General features: G+C 43.4%; 1 protein-coding gene across 2 annotated transcripts in view; it reads left to right on the top strand.

The window, feature by feature from the left end:
* CFAP54 (cilia and flagella associated protein 54) overlaps window positions 1-14,209 on the top strand; it is a 331,179-nt gene that overhangs the window by 62,982 nt on the left and 253,988 nt on the right. For both annotated transcript variants that reach the window (XM_075600548.1, XM_075600549.1), the window contains exons 8-10: window positions 2,034-2,135; window positions 3,232-3,430; window positions 9,504-9,602. In XM_075600548.1, coding sequence (XP_075456663.1) covers window positions 2,034-2,135; window positions 3,232-3,430; window positions 9,504-9,602 — 400 coding nt within the window. The remainder of the gene's footprint in view (window positions 1-2,033; window positions 2,136-3,231; window positions 3,431-9,503; window positions 9,603-14,209) is intronic.

Here is a 14,209-nt window from a genome sequence, read left to right as displayed (position 1 = left end):
AGCAACTTCCTGCCTTTTACACCTCCTGTTCAATCAGGAGTGCTGCTTGTTGATTTGCTGCACCTGCAACAAGGCTCTCCAGGGGAGGTTAACTGCTTACATGCTAGAAAGCACCCATATCTCACGACATTCAAGCACACAGTGACGCCATCACACTACCAAAGTCTATTTTTAGTCATGGACAATGATATATTGCTCTATCACGAGTCAGATCATTTAATTCACTTGCTGTAGTGTCAGAAAAGAACCCAGAAATGGACAATTGTGTCTTAAGAAAAATCTTAAAAAATATAAGTAAAAAAAATTTAAATGCATGAATGTTTGATTAATAACCTTTTAGATCTCCTACATCAGTGTATGTTATGCTGTGTACAGCTAGTTTGATATATTTCCTGCTAGTCTGGTATGGCCAGTGGGTTCTGGGTGCCATAGTTAAAGCAGGTGGATCATCTCGTGTGGGTGCATTCTGACGCTGCTATTTGAAATATGTTATTTTAATAAAAGCTGTAGCCATTTTACCCCAATTTCATAGTCGGTGTCTTATTTGGAGTTGGGTGTGGTTTAGTCCCAGTCCTTGGGAAGGAGAACATGACGTAAGGAGGTGGAAGCCCGAGGCCGGATCTGAAAGGGTTAAGGAAGTTGAGAGTTTAGGTCACAGCTAAGGAGGCTGGGCCTAAGGGGAGGGTTTATAAAGGAGAGGGTTTATAGGGAAGGGACACGGGTACTCGCCCTCTTCTCTCCTGTCCAGTGAGGATCCCGCTCTCCTACCCTTTATGTGTGTGGTTTGTTAAATATATATGTATAGGCATACCCCGCATTAACGTACGCAATGGGTCCAGAGCATGTATGTAAGCGAAAATGTACTTAAAGTGAAGCACTACCTTTTTTCAACTTATCGATATATGTACTGTACTGCAATTGTCATATACGTGCAGAACTGATGTAAATAACGCATTTGTAACAGGCTCTACAGTCTCCCCGCTTGCGCACAGCTTCAGTACAGGTAGGGAGCCGTTTTTGCTGTTCAGGATGTGCTGACAGGCGCATGCGCGAGCTGCCGTTTGCCTATTGGGCGATATGTCCTTACTCACGAGTGTACTTAAAGTGAGTGTCCTTAAACCGGGGTATGCCTGTATATATACTGTATTATTGTGTATTTTGGTTATCTTGTGATCATTGTTTATTAAAAAGAGAAAAAAGGAGTATTTATGATGATCATAGAAGTATCAGTGAAAGTATATAAGAAAATGGAAATAGAATGAATACAATATACTGTATTAGAAAAAAATGAAAAAAGGGTTATTATGGTATTTGTTATTGTAACAGCTGGTGGAGGAGGGTAGTGTTCAAATTGCACATGGTAAGAATAGATCAGTGATTCAGTTTAAATAATGGTGGGAAGGCATTGCTGTGCTGTGCTAAGGCGGCTGGTCTGGTGATGTCCTTCTGGATTGGATGGGGGTATTTTATATATTCCCTGCTAGTCTGGTATGGCCGGTGGGTTCTGGGTGCCATAGGTGAAGCAGGTGGATCATCACGTGTGGGTGCAATCCGACGCTGCTATTTGGGATATGTTATTTTAATAAATGCTGTGGCCATTTTAGCCCAATTTCTGAGTCTGTATCTTATTGGGAGTTGGTTTAGGTACTGAGGGGTTAACTTGAGACCTCCTGACATCAAGAGATCTGCAGCAAACGTAAGAATCAAGATGAAAAAACTTAATAAATATGCCACTAGCACAACATGATGCATATTAAAATGTTTGCACCATTTTTGAGCAAATTGCACCGTCTTCATACAGTGTTGTATGGAGGGCTTCACACTTATTCCCACAGATGTATCTTCCATTGTCCTAGTGGTCTGTATGGAATCATCTACAAAGTTTAATGAGATCACTTTTTTTAAACATCACATTTGTTTCTCCGCTCTGAATTGCCGTAGTTCAATGTGGAGTAATGCTACCAGATGTCATTGTAACAGTAATGTTTTGTGAGTAATTCCTAATCTATCTGAGGTATATAATTTTTCATTAGATGGCAGTCATGGTCTTCAAAAGGGCAGTTTTGGAATCTAGAAGAAAACCGAAAGGCATTCTTCGACCAAAACAAAAAAGTAGTCTAAAGGATCTAGAAAAGGTCAGTTTGGAAACGTATATACATTATTTACTAATCTCCTCAAGTTTTCTCATTTTTACCATTTACATATTGTTTGTTAAACTTAGTGGTAGAAACATTTATGGCTCTAAACTGTAGCTAATACAGATAATAACAAGTGTCATCCGCATAATTTTTTATAAAATTGCAAAATAACTGTGTAAAACGTATGAAGGTTTTTATTATTGACTCATCCAAGGCACAATTTAAATGTCAAGTTTTGAATAAAATGTAAGGCATAAGCTCCCAAAAACATTTGTGTAGGAGAAGTGCAAAATCTCCTGGATGTTATTTTTGAAGTGAAACGTCTTTGCTGGCACCTACCAATGAAAATTTCCCTTGGAGTAAATTGCCTTGATGGAGACGGAAGTGCAGTCCCGGAAGTGACGTCACTGCTGGCAGAAGAGGCCGTTATGGCAGCTGGCGCGCATGCGGAGGCCTCCCGCGCTTTGCGCTCATGTGCAGGAGGTGCTTCCACTGGCTTGGCACGCCAGCGCAGTAGGCGCTTGCTTGGCGCGCAGACTCAGCACAGGCACTGGCGCAGCACACACACACACACACAGACACACAAACAGAGAAACACACACAGAGACCCACACACAGAGACGGCACACACACACAGAGACACACGCACACAAGGAATTCACAGTTACTATAGATATAGAAATGCAAATATGTAAAATGGGGTGTGTGCCACGCAAGCGCGTTTTAAGTCAATATTCTTTGCGTTTTGACACTGAAATTGTGTTTTGATTTTTTTAATGAAAAACATCACCATCACAAATACAATTTCTGTGATAAAACAGTGACAAAACACAAAGAAGTTTCACTTAAAATTAGATTTTTTTTCAATAATGATGATTATGTTAATCATAATTAATTATATGTTTTAGTAGCAAAATTGTTTGCTAAAGAGCCAGAAAGCCGAGTATATGGATATTTAGATTATTATTGTACCAAAAACATTTATTTAATATGGTCTTCTTTTTTTTAGAATCTATAAATTATGTAGTAGGCCAATTTATCATAATAATAAAAGGCGTGTGTCTAAACTCATGTATGACATTTTTTATTTTAGCTACAATGGCCTCGTACTAACACAGAACGACTGCTGGTAGAGATGTTTGATAATGGCGCGGTCCACTTTCTAGCTGTTCTAGAAGCTCTATCTGACAGTAACAGGCGAGTGTTCCAGGCTGGACCTCCTGTTCCAGATGAACCCGAGATACATGATGTGATTGCAGAGCTTTTTTTCGCGGGCATCGATATCCTTTCAGGTAATGTTTCACATGTAAACACAACACCTCACAGTCACTGCCAAAAGTAGGAAACAATAATAATGTCTAGGTTATACAGACAAATATTGTTTAATAATGATTACAAAACAAGCCAATTTCTTTGTCAGTGGGATAATCAGGATTTTTAAGGAACATCTCGTGCTTGAAAATATTTGCAATACCAATTGCTAGCATACATATGAGAACTCTCTGATTACAATTAACAAACATTTTTCTTCTACTCCTCTCATGTTAATTAACCTGTGTATCGACAGAGTTTAATTGTAACTTCTCCGTACTTATTCTTTTGGACCTTTCTGCTGCTTTTGACACTGTTGATCACCCCCTCCTTCTGCACACCCTCCATTCTATTGGCCTCTGTGACACTGCCCCTCTCCTGGTTTACATCTTACCTGTCTAACCGCATCTTTAGTGTTTTAGTTGCTGGCACATCCTCCTTTTTCCTCCCACTCACAATTGGTGTACCCCAGGCAGCAGCGGATTTCAAACTCTGCCACCCCATGGCACTTGCCTGTGTGGGCGCCATCTTTCTGACGCCCTACCGCTCCTTTAGCATCCCAGCATCAAATGACGCTGCGGTCATCATGAACATGACGTCGCACGGCCGCTTGTTGCCATGGAAACGCGACATGACGTAATTTGATGTCGCGAAATCACGTTCGTGACGACCGCAGCGTCATTTGCTGCTGGGATTCCAAAGGAACAATAGGGCGGCAGAAAGAGGCGGCTGACACAGGCAAGTCCAATCACCATCTTAAGTTTAACATGTCAAAAACTAAACTTATCATTTCCCCTCATTTTAACTCTAGACGTACCGGATTTCTTATTTGCAATCAGGGCCGCAGACAGATTTCCCGGGGCCCAGGACTACAGTTCTGACCAGGGGTTTCCCCACGCCCCCCCGCGGCAATGTTGCGAGCCCCATTTCACACCTCGCGAGACCCTCCCATTTCACACCTCACGAGCCCCCTCTATTTCCTTTCCTCTTCCCATGTAAAAAAACACCTCCAATGCAAAAAACTCCCCATCCTCCAATACATACAAAACAATCACCCCCCACAAATATATACAACCCCCCACCTCCCCAAATACATACATATAAAAAAAAACAATACATATAAAAAAAAACGGTCTCTCTCATATATATATATATATATATATATATATATATATATATATATATATATATACATTGTTTTTTTTAATATGTTTTGGTATTTTACATGTGTGTGTGTATATATATATATATATACATATATATGTGTGTATATATATATATATATGTGTGTGTATATGTGTGTATATATATATATATGTGTGTATATATATATATATATATATATATGTATATATATATATATATATATATATATATATATATATATATATATATATATATATACACACATATACATATATATATATATATATACACACACACATGTAAAATACCAAAACATATTAAAAAAAACAATGCATATAAAAAAAGACCCCAAGGCATATAACCCCCCCATACATAAAAAACCAATGCATATAAAAAAATACCAATACATATAAAAAAAAACACTCTCCCAATATTTTAAAAAAAAAACAGACTTATCTTGTGGATGGTCTGCGGGGTGCTGGGCTGGCCGGCGCTGCAAGTTGGGCCCAACCACTGGCCAGGCCCGGCTGTCGGTCCTCTTGCTCCTGGGCCCTGGCTCTCCCTCAGTTGCAGGCCTCTTCCTTACTCTGTCCCACATGCTTGTAACTCTGGCACTCACGCCAGGTCTCCCTCTGCTGCGCACGAAAGCCTGGCCAAGCTTACGTCCGGCGTGCTGACGTCATTGAGTTCCGTCGCGCGCCGGCATTGGAAACTCGGCATGGGACAAAGAAGGAAGAGGCCTGTAGCTGAGGGAAAGTTGGGGCCCGGCCGCGAGAGGACCGGTATCCGGGTCTGGCCAGATGTTGGGCCCAACTTGCAGCGCCGGCCAGGCCCCCCACAGACACCGGGCCTGTGACACCTGTCCCGGCTGTCCCCCACCTGTCGCCGGCCCTGTTTGCAATAGATGACTCCACCATAATCCTGATACCCCAAGGTAGATGCCTAGGTGTTATTCTTGACTCTTCCCTCTCATTCCACCCGCACATTCAGTACCTCTCTAAATCATGTCATTTCCACCTTTTAGCAATATTGCTAAAATACCCCCCTCCACCCAAATTGTTACACACACTCATAATATCCCGACAGGACCACTGCAACATGCATCTAGTTGGTTTTCCCCATCTGCTGTCTGTCCCTCTCCAATCTTATCTAAATGCTGCTGCCAGGCTTACCTTACTAACCGCTCTTCTTCTGCTGCACCATTACACAAGTCACTACACTGGCTACTCATACCATACATAGTCATATTGAAGACACTTATGTTCACATACAAAGCTATATATAACACTGCTCCTCTCTACATCTCTGACCTCATTTCCAAGTATTCTCCTACATGAAGTCTATATTCTGCTCTTGATCTATGCCTCTCCATGTCCCCTATTAACTCCTCTAACCCCTGCCACCCTGATTTTTTCCATGTTGTCCACATAACTCTTGAATTTTCCAACACACACAGACTATCCCCTACTATACATGCATTTAAAAGTTCCTTAAAAACAAACTTTTTCAACGAGACCTATTCAACACTTTTCTTTCTAATTTCTTTTACTCTTAGAACTGCATATTTAGAGTCCTGATGTTGATAGCAAAACCCTTGCTTAGAAACGTGCACACACTATTCCTTGTTAGGCCTCGGCCATGTTAACTGCTTGCTGGTGGAAGCGCGCTGAGGCGCGCTCCCACTCAGCACTGAGCCCCTACAGCCGCAAATAGAGCGGCTTTAGTAGGGGCTTACCTGCGCTTCTGCGCGCTTGCGGAAGCGCAGGTCTTAGGGGAATTTAAAATTCCCCCGCTTGCCGGCGAGACAGGCCGGTCACGTGAGCGGTTCGCCCAATGAGGGCGAACCAGTTCCGTGACGTCACTGGCCCGCCCCCGGCCAGTGACGCGCCCGCCCCCGGCCCGCCCCCTGCCTGCCCCTGAAGGCCCGCTGACGGCGCGTGCGGTAAGCAACCGCAAGGCCAGGGAAAGCACCCGCTTTCCCTGCGCCTCAGCGAGCCAGCAGGCAGCATGGACTCGGCCTTACTCTACTTCCCTCATTTGAAATTGTACGCTCCTTGTGGCAGGGACCTCCTTCCTATTGTCTGTTTGTCTTAACATATATGTACAATGTTATTATCCTCCCTCCCACATTGTACTGTCCTTCGTTTAACTCTCTCCACAAACCTTCTACTAACTGTCTCTCACCCACAATATATCTCTTTAAAATGTTGCTGAATATTTCAAAGACAAGGTGGACTCTATCCGATAAGAAATCTGTGTCTCTCTCAACACCTACTTTCCTGAGCCCCCATCATCTATTCTAGATGCTTTCTACCCGGTAACAGAGCAATTACAGGAACAAGACTGGAACTCGGGAGCAGGACTGGAACTCGGGAGCAGGACTGGAACTCGGGAGCAGGACTGGGACTAGGGAACCGGACTGGGACTAGGGACAGGACTGGGACTCGAAAGCAGGAAACAGACAGGGACAAGCCAGTAAATATGAAATCAGGACTAAACATGGAACAGGTCAGAAGCAGGAGTCAGGATCACAAAGCAAAGGCTACGAGAAGCAGGAAACTAGGCAGGCAGAGACAGAAGCACCCAAGACGAGATAGACAAAGGAAAACCCAGAGCAGACAGAAACAGCAGCACACCTGGTGGACAGACAAAGGAACTGTGAGAGAGGGAGATTTAGGAAACTATGGCAGGGCTATTCCTGACACTTTGCTTCCTTCTTATTGTACTCAACTTGTCTTCAGCCTTTGATACTGTTGACCACCCATTAAACACACTATCCTTTCCATTAGTGTTCCGGAAAAAGCCATCTCCTGGCTTTCTTCTTACCTTTCTCATAGTTTCTTTGGTGTATCTTTTGCTACCTCTTCTTTTGTTGATCTATGTGTTGGTGTACCTCAAGGCTCGGTTCTGGGACCTCTCATCGTTTCTCTCTATACACTCTCCCTTTTGACTTTATTTACTCATTTGGCTTCAAGCATAAACTGTATGCAGATGACGCACAACTTTATATATGCACACAAAATTTTACATCTGTAGTATAATTCCAGGTCTCCAACTGTCTCAGGGCAATCTCATTGTCTATGGCAAGTAGATGCTTCAAACTCAGTATGTGAAAGACTAATCTGCTCATGATCTCACTTAAACCATGCCCTTTTTTTCAACACTTCTTAAATCCACTGTTTAGGTGTCATATTTGAGTCTTCTATTTCATTTTCTCCTCACCTTAATGTTATTGCTAAATATAACCTTGTCTCTATTACTAACTGAAATGTTAATGCATGTCTTTATTCTCTCCCCTCTGTACGTATAGAGCTATTGAGAATCATTAAACAGTGTTGGATACAGCTCAACCCCGTTATAGCGCAATCCGCTATAACGCGGATCCACTTATAACGCAGTTTGAGCATGGACCACGAATTAAAAAAAAAAAAAAAATTTAATTTAAAATTTTTTTTTACACTGCACACACTGCACACACTGCACACACTGCACACACTGCACACACTGCACACACACAGCACACTGCATACACTCACTGCACACTGCATACACTCACTGCACACTGCATACACTCACTGCACACTGCATACACTCACTGCACACTGCATACACTCACTGCACACTGCATACACTCACAGCACACTGCACACACTCACAGCACACAGCACACCGCACACACTGCATACACACACAGCACACTGCACACACGCACAGCACACACAGCACCAGCACACTGCACACACTCACAGCACACTGCATACACTCACAGCACACTGCACACACTCACAGCACATACAGCACACTGCACACACTCACAGCACACTGCTCACAGCACACTGCTCACACTCACAGTACACTGCATACACTCACTGCATACAGCACACTGCATACACTCACAGCACACTGCACACACTCACAGCACACACAGCACCAGCACACTGCACACACTCACAGCACACTGCATACACTCACAGCACCAGCACACAGCACACTCTCACAGCACACTGCACACACTCACAGCACACTGCACACACACACAGCACACACACCACACACACAGCCCCCTACCTTTGATGTCACAGCCCACCTTTGGGCGCATCGTGGGGCTGCTGGGGGGGGGGGGAGGAACGGTGCAAGGCTGGGGGATCGGCACGAGGCTGGGGGGTCAGTGCGGGGATTGGCGCGAGGCTGGGGGGGGGGCGGTGCGGGTATCAGAGCAAGGCTGGGGGGGGAGGGGGAATAGGTGGGAGGGGGAATCGGTGCGAGGCTGGAGGATAGTTGCGGGATCCGTGGTTGGCTGGTGCGGAGCTGCTGAGGGGAGTGCGGGGAATGCTGGGAGAACTACAGTGGCTGCTAGGGGCCATGTAGGGCTGCTGGCGCTTCACTCCAGTTCCTTCCTCCCCCCTCCCCACTCCTCCCGATCGGTCACACGGCGGCCATTTTTTAAAAAAAAATAGCGCGACTCCAGTTATAGCGCGTTCGGATCCTTTGGCCCCCGAGGACCACGCTATAACAGAGTTGAGCTGTATCATGGGGGAGCTTTAAAATGAATCCCAACATATTTTAATTGCTTATTTAGTAGGAAATCTTCTAAAAAAAATAAATGGTGTCTTCTTAGCAGTGATTTAAAAAATGTTTTTTGTTTTTTTTAACTTGGTTTGCTAACAGTAGCAATGTAGGTTTTCTAGAAAAGTTATATACAACTCTTGACTGCTTTTTTGTTTTAAATCTAGAAAAATGTGTGAAAATTTAAACGCTGAATAAGTATAGCCAACTAAACATGAACAATAAATAAAAGAGCAAGAGCTTATGACATGCCCTTGCGTGGTGGGTATTAATGGCATAACTTTCTTTCCCTCTTTCTTTTCTCACTTCCTTCTTTTCTAACCTTTTAATTTTTTTTTAAAGGTGGAGGCAACAGATTAGAACGTGTGACTCAGCGTAATCCGCAGAGTGAACTGTGTAAAATGCTGAAACAATCATCACTTCTAGAACTAGCAGTGGAGGGTAAACTCTAGTTACTATATATCTGTTTAGTACACATTTCTGCGAAGAGTAACTAAAGTATGATGTGGTTGTAAACTCTGATTTTTGCCATAGTATATTTCACAGAAGGTCACCTACCGTATGTGTGACCTCTTCATGACATATTACAAACGAAAGAGTTTATGACAAGTCATGTAAAATAGTGAACTTGTGAAGAAAGTGTGCGACTGCCAGAAAGCTTTTTTTGATAAAACTACCAAACATGGTTGTTTCGCAGGAGAATGTCATCGTGAACAGGCAGGATTTGCTGTGTTAAGTTTCAGTTTATTGTGAAAACATTTACTTGAATGACGTTTTTTGACTGATTGCACTGCTATTGGACTCTTCAAATCTTATAAAATCAGTCCCTAGAACAATTATTATGAACCAAAAACTATCAAAAATAGAATACTGCATATGATCATGGCATTTAAGCCTATAGTAAAATAAAGAAAATAAAACGTTAGAAACATTAGTTAGTGTAGTGTCATGGAAAACTTTCATAAAAGGATATGAGTGGAGATTTGCGAATGTCTTCAGATTTGCTTCACAACCTTTTCTGCATTTTTTCCTCAATTTTGTTTTTTACGCAAAAGTTTATATTGCTTTGTGGCAGGACGGCCTGTAGCCGAGGTCAGGGAACAGTCCACACGTGTAGTTTCAGGATAAATGAAAACGTTCAGTGGCCTTATTTCTCCACAGCAACATAACATGCGGGTACACTATCCCTTTAAGCAAATAAATCCTGCTCCACCTTGGGAGAAAACTGACTAACACACCAGTCCTAGCTAGCAGGCTGGCTGGCTAAACCATACCCAAACCGTAAGAGTCTTTTTAAGCAGTCATGCAAACAAATGAAAGAAATCTTACTTTGGCTGTAGTAAGTAGTGTACTGTATCCTTCTGGCTAGCAGCACATCTATCCATGTGCTCTCATCTGACACAGGCCGCTACTGCTGGTAACAAGATCCTTTATGTACCTTGCTGGCTCTCAGGTGTCAGCTTACATCATGATTAGCTAGCTTCCTCCTGAGTTAACCCTTATGAGTGCTGGATGAAGCACTCAGACATATGTTTCCCAGGCATAACTGATAGGGGTTGACTTCACCCTGTCACATGCTTAAAATTTCTTGGTTGTCCCCATGACAGTGGTCACCACTGGTTTAAGTTCCACCTTCCAGCTGAGATAGGACAGAAATCTACCTGTAGGAGGACCATGAATAGCCCTTCCTTTCCTCCCCAGGCTGTCTTTTTTTTTTTTCTGTCCTACCTTGCTGAGGTCGAGGTTAGTGTTTTTCTTTAGTGTAGAGAGGGCTTACCTGACTACTTAGTTGTTGATCCACGGGAGTTGTCTGCCTCTCTCTCCCGCTGAAGCCCGGACGTCCGCACTCCACGGAGTTTGCTGTTCCAGGGGCCGTCGGAAGGACACGCTGTAACAGCCGCGGAGGCTCGCAGCTCCTGAAGCCACTTGTGCAGGAAAGCACGTGCAAGTGACCGCGTGCGCACACGGGTAGCAAGGGAGGAAGTTCCAAAAAAAATTCTGCTCAAAATATTTAATCCAGGGTCTACTAAGGTAGACATCCTGTCCTTTCCATGGAAATTCTGACCCGCATATGTGTTCACACCAATTCCTCTGATCCCAAAAGTTCTCAGGAAAATCTAACAGGACAAGGCAGAGGTAGTGGCAATACTCCCGAATTGGCAGCGCAGTGCCTGGTTCCCACATGTAATTCAACTTTCAGTAGACAAGCCATGGCAACTGCCGGTGTTTCAAGGCCTCCTATGCCAGGGTCCAGTGCAACATACCAGCCCAGGGGAGTGGACTTTGACAGCAGGAGGGTAGAGAGTCAGCTGCTCAGATCAAGAGGGCTGTCACACAAGGGGGTACAGACCTTAATGGGGACAAGGAAAAGGACTACTGCTACAGTATATCATAGAATCTGGCAGCGATTCCATCTGTGTTGGGAGCACCAAGGTGTAAGCTTATTGGAGCCACCTATTCCTGCAATTCTGGAGTTTTCACAAAAAGGTCTAGAACAGGGGCTCAGCTCTAGCTCACTGAAAGTTCAGGTGTCAGCATTATTGGCACTACTAGGGAGACACATTGCCGCAATAGATCTCATAAGTAGATTGTTCCAACTTTTGAAGAGAATCAAGCCACAATACAGGGATCCAGTTCCTGCTTGGGATGTACCATTGGTATTACAGGCTCTAACAAATGCCCCCTTTGAACCACTTTCTCAAGCTTCAGACTTGGATCTAATGCTAAAGATAGTCCTGTTGATAGCACTAACGTTGGCACGCAGGATTGTTGAATTACAAGCTTTGACCATGAAATAACCTTTCCTTATTTGTTATCAAGACAAAGTAGTCCTGAGACCAGTTCAGCATTTCTTACCTAAGGTTGTTTCAAAATTCCATCTCAACCAAGACCTTATACCATACACGTTAGACGTAGTGAGATGCTTAAAACTCTACCTTTACAGAACAAAAGGGTTTAGGAAATCAGATAGACTGTTCATTCTTCCAAATGGAAAAAGGAATGTCAAGCAGCCTCAAAATCTACCATAAATCAATGGATTGTAAAGGCTATCAGGAAGGCCTATACTATTCAAAAGATTCCAGCCCCAGAGCTGGTAAAAGCACATTCGACAAGGGTCAAGGCCACATCATGGGCAGCGAAGGTGCAGACTTCCCACGCAAAATTATACAGGGCGACAGTATGGACTTCAAATAATACATTTATCAAGTATGATTCTTTGGACACACAGGTCTCAGCAGAAGCTTTGGCCGGAAGGTCCTGCAGTCCGTTGTCACCACTTAAATAAAAGATCATATTTAAGTTTCAAAGAGTGTGGTGTTTATTCTAGGACTCCCCCCCCCCCCCACACCCCCTTTCTTTATGTGTGTACAGGCATACCCCGCATTAACGTACGCAATGGGACCGGAGCATGTATGTAAAGCGAAAATGTACTTAAAGTGAAGCACTACCTTTTTTCCACTTATTGATGAATGTACTGTACTGCAATTGTCATATACGTGCATAACTGATGTAAATAACACATTTCTAACAGGCTCTATAGTCTCCCCACTTGCGCACAGCTTCGGTACAGGTAGGGAGCCGATATTGCTGTTCAGGACGTGCTGACAGGCGCATGCGTGAACTGCCGTTTGCCTATTGGGCGACATGTACTTACTCGTGAGTGTACTTAAAGTGAGTGTCCTTAAAGCGGGGTATGCCTGTACTTCTTTGGCATGTCCCATTGGTTACCACTGCCATGGGGACAGCCAGGAAATAAAAAATGGATACCAAATTATCGTAATTTTCTTTTCCTGAAGAGTCCATCCCAAATTCCCTCCCAAAGTTTGGATCTAAGATGATACTAATGTTTCTAGTTATGGAGGGGCTATTTATGGTCCTCCTACTGGTAGATTAATCTCCTATCTCAATTGGAGTGTGGAACTTAACCCATTCGTGAGCACTGCCATGGAAGGACTCTCCAGGAAAAGAAAATTACGATAACGTGGTATCAATTTTATATTTTCACCAGCATTTTGCTACATTTGACAGATTTTAGCATAAATAGCAATATATAAAGGGCCACGTGACCTTGCACATTGACTTTAAAAGCTGCAGTTCAAGCTGCCGTTTAAAAATAAAAATAAAAAAATGTTTCCATTCAATATGTGCATCAATGCAATCTACACACTGACAATTGATTAGCTAAAATGACGATCGATCCGTGCTCCTGTGATCGATCGGCAAAGATTCGGCTTAGGGTTCAATAAGTGCTGCAAAATAGGACCCATGATGCAAAGTTCTGTGTGGAAGATCATGTGACCAGGCAGTCACTTAATGCAATTCGTTCACTGCTAGAAAGAGAGCAGTGCTCAAAAGCCAGAGCCTGTTTCAGAAAAGGAAGGGGATGTGACTTTGTAAATGGTTGCTATAAAAACAAAAATGCTTGTTACATTAGAATACATTAAAAATGTCATTAATTTTTTTTTTTAAAAAACAGAAAAACTACAGGTATTTTCTCATAGTACAGAACCGATTTATTAAAAAAAAAAAAACACACACATGTAGGATATTGCTTGGACTGCAGCTTTAATACTTGTTGATTTTGTTTAGAGATGCAAGTTTTGCTGGGTTTGCAAAGATTAGTGAAAATTTTGCACATCTCTACATGTGACAAATTTTCATTGCAATACTTCTATGTCTCAGGCCTCGTTCAAGGTGCTGGCTTCGGCGGGCGGGCGTGCTGACGTGCGTGCTGCCGTGAGCAACAAAGTATTCAAATTGAATACTTGTTGTCAGGGTAGCTACTGCCCTGCCTCCGAAGCCAGGAGTTGCCGCTGACGACAGCTTAAGTAAACGAAAATTTCGTTTACTGCAGCTGAAGCAGCGTCACAGGGACCAAGGCAGCCAATGAAATCATTCTTCAGAATGATTTCAAGGCTGCAACACCTCATCCCTGCTCTCTGTCTGTGGCCGGGAGGATTAGGATGTGACGTCAAAGACACGCCCACTGAACGACAGAACGCCCAGGCTGTCGGCAGGGGATGATCGGACGTCTCCTACACCAGCAA

Source organism: Ascaphus truei, chromosome 5 (genome assembly GCF_040206685.1).
Source record: "Ascaphus truei isolate aAscTru1 chromosome 5, aAscTru1.hap1, whole genome shotgun sequence".
Lineage (NCBI taxonomy): Eukaryota > Metazoa > Chordata > Amphibia > Anura > Ascaphidae > Ascaphus > Ascaphus truei.
The sequence above is the reverse complement of the archived record's forward strand: the minus strand, read 5'-3'. Positions and strand labels throughout refer to the sequence as shown.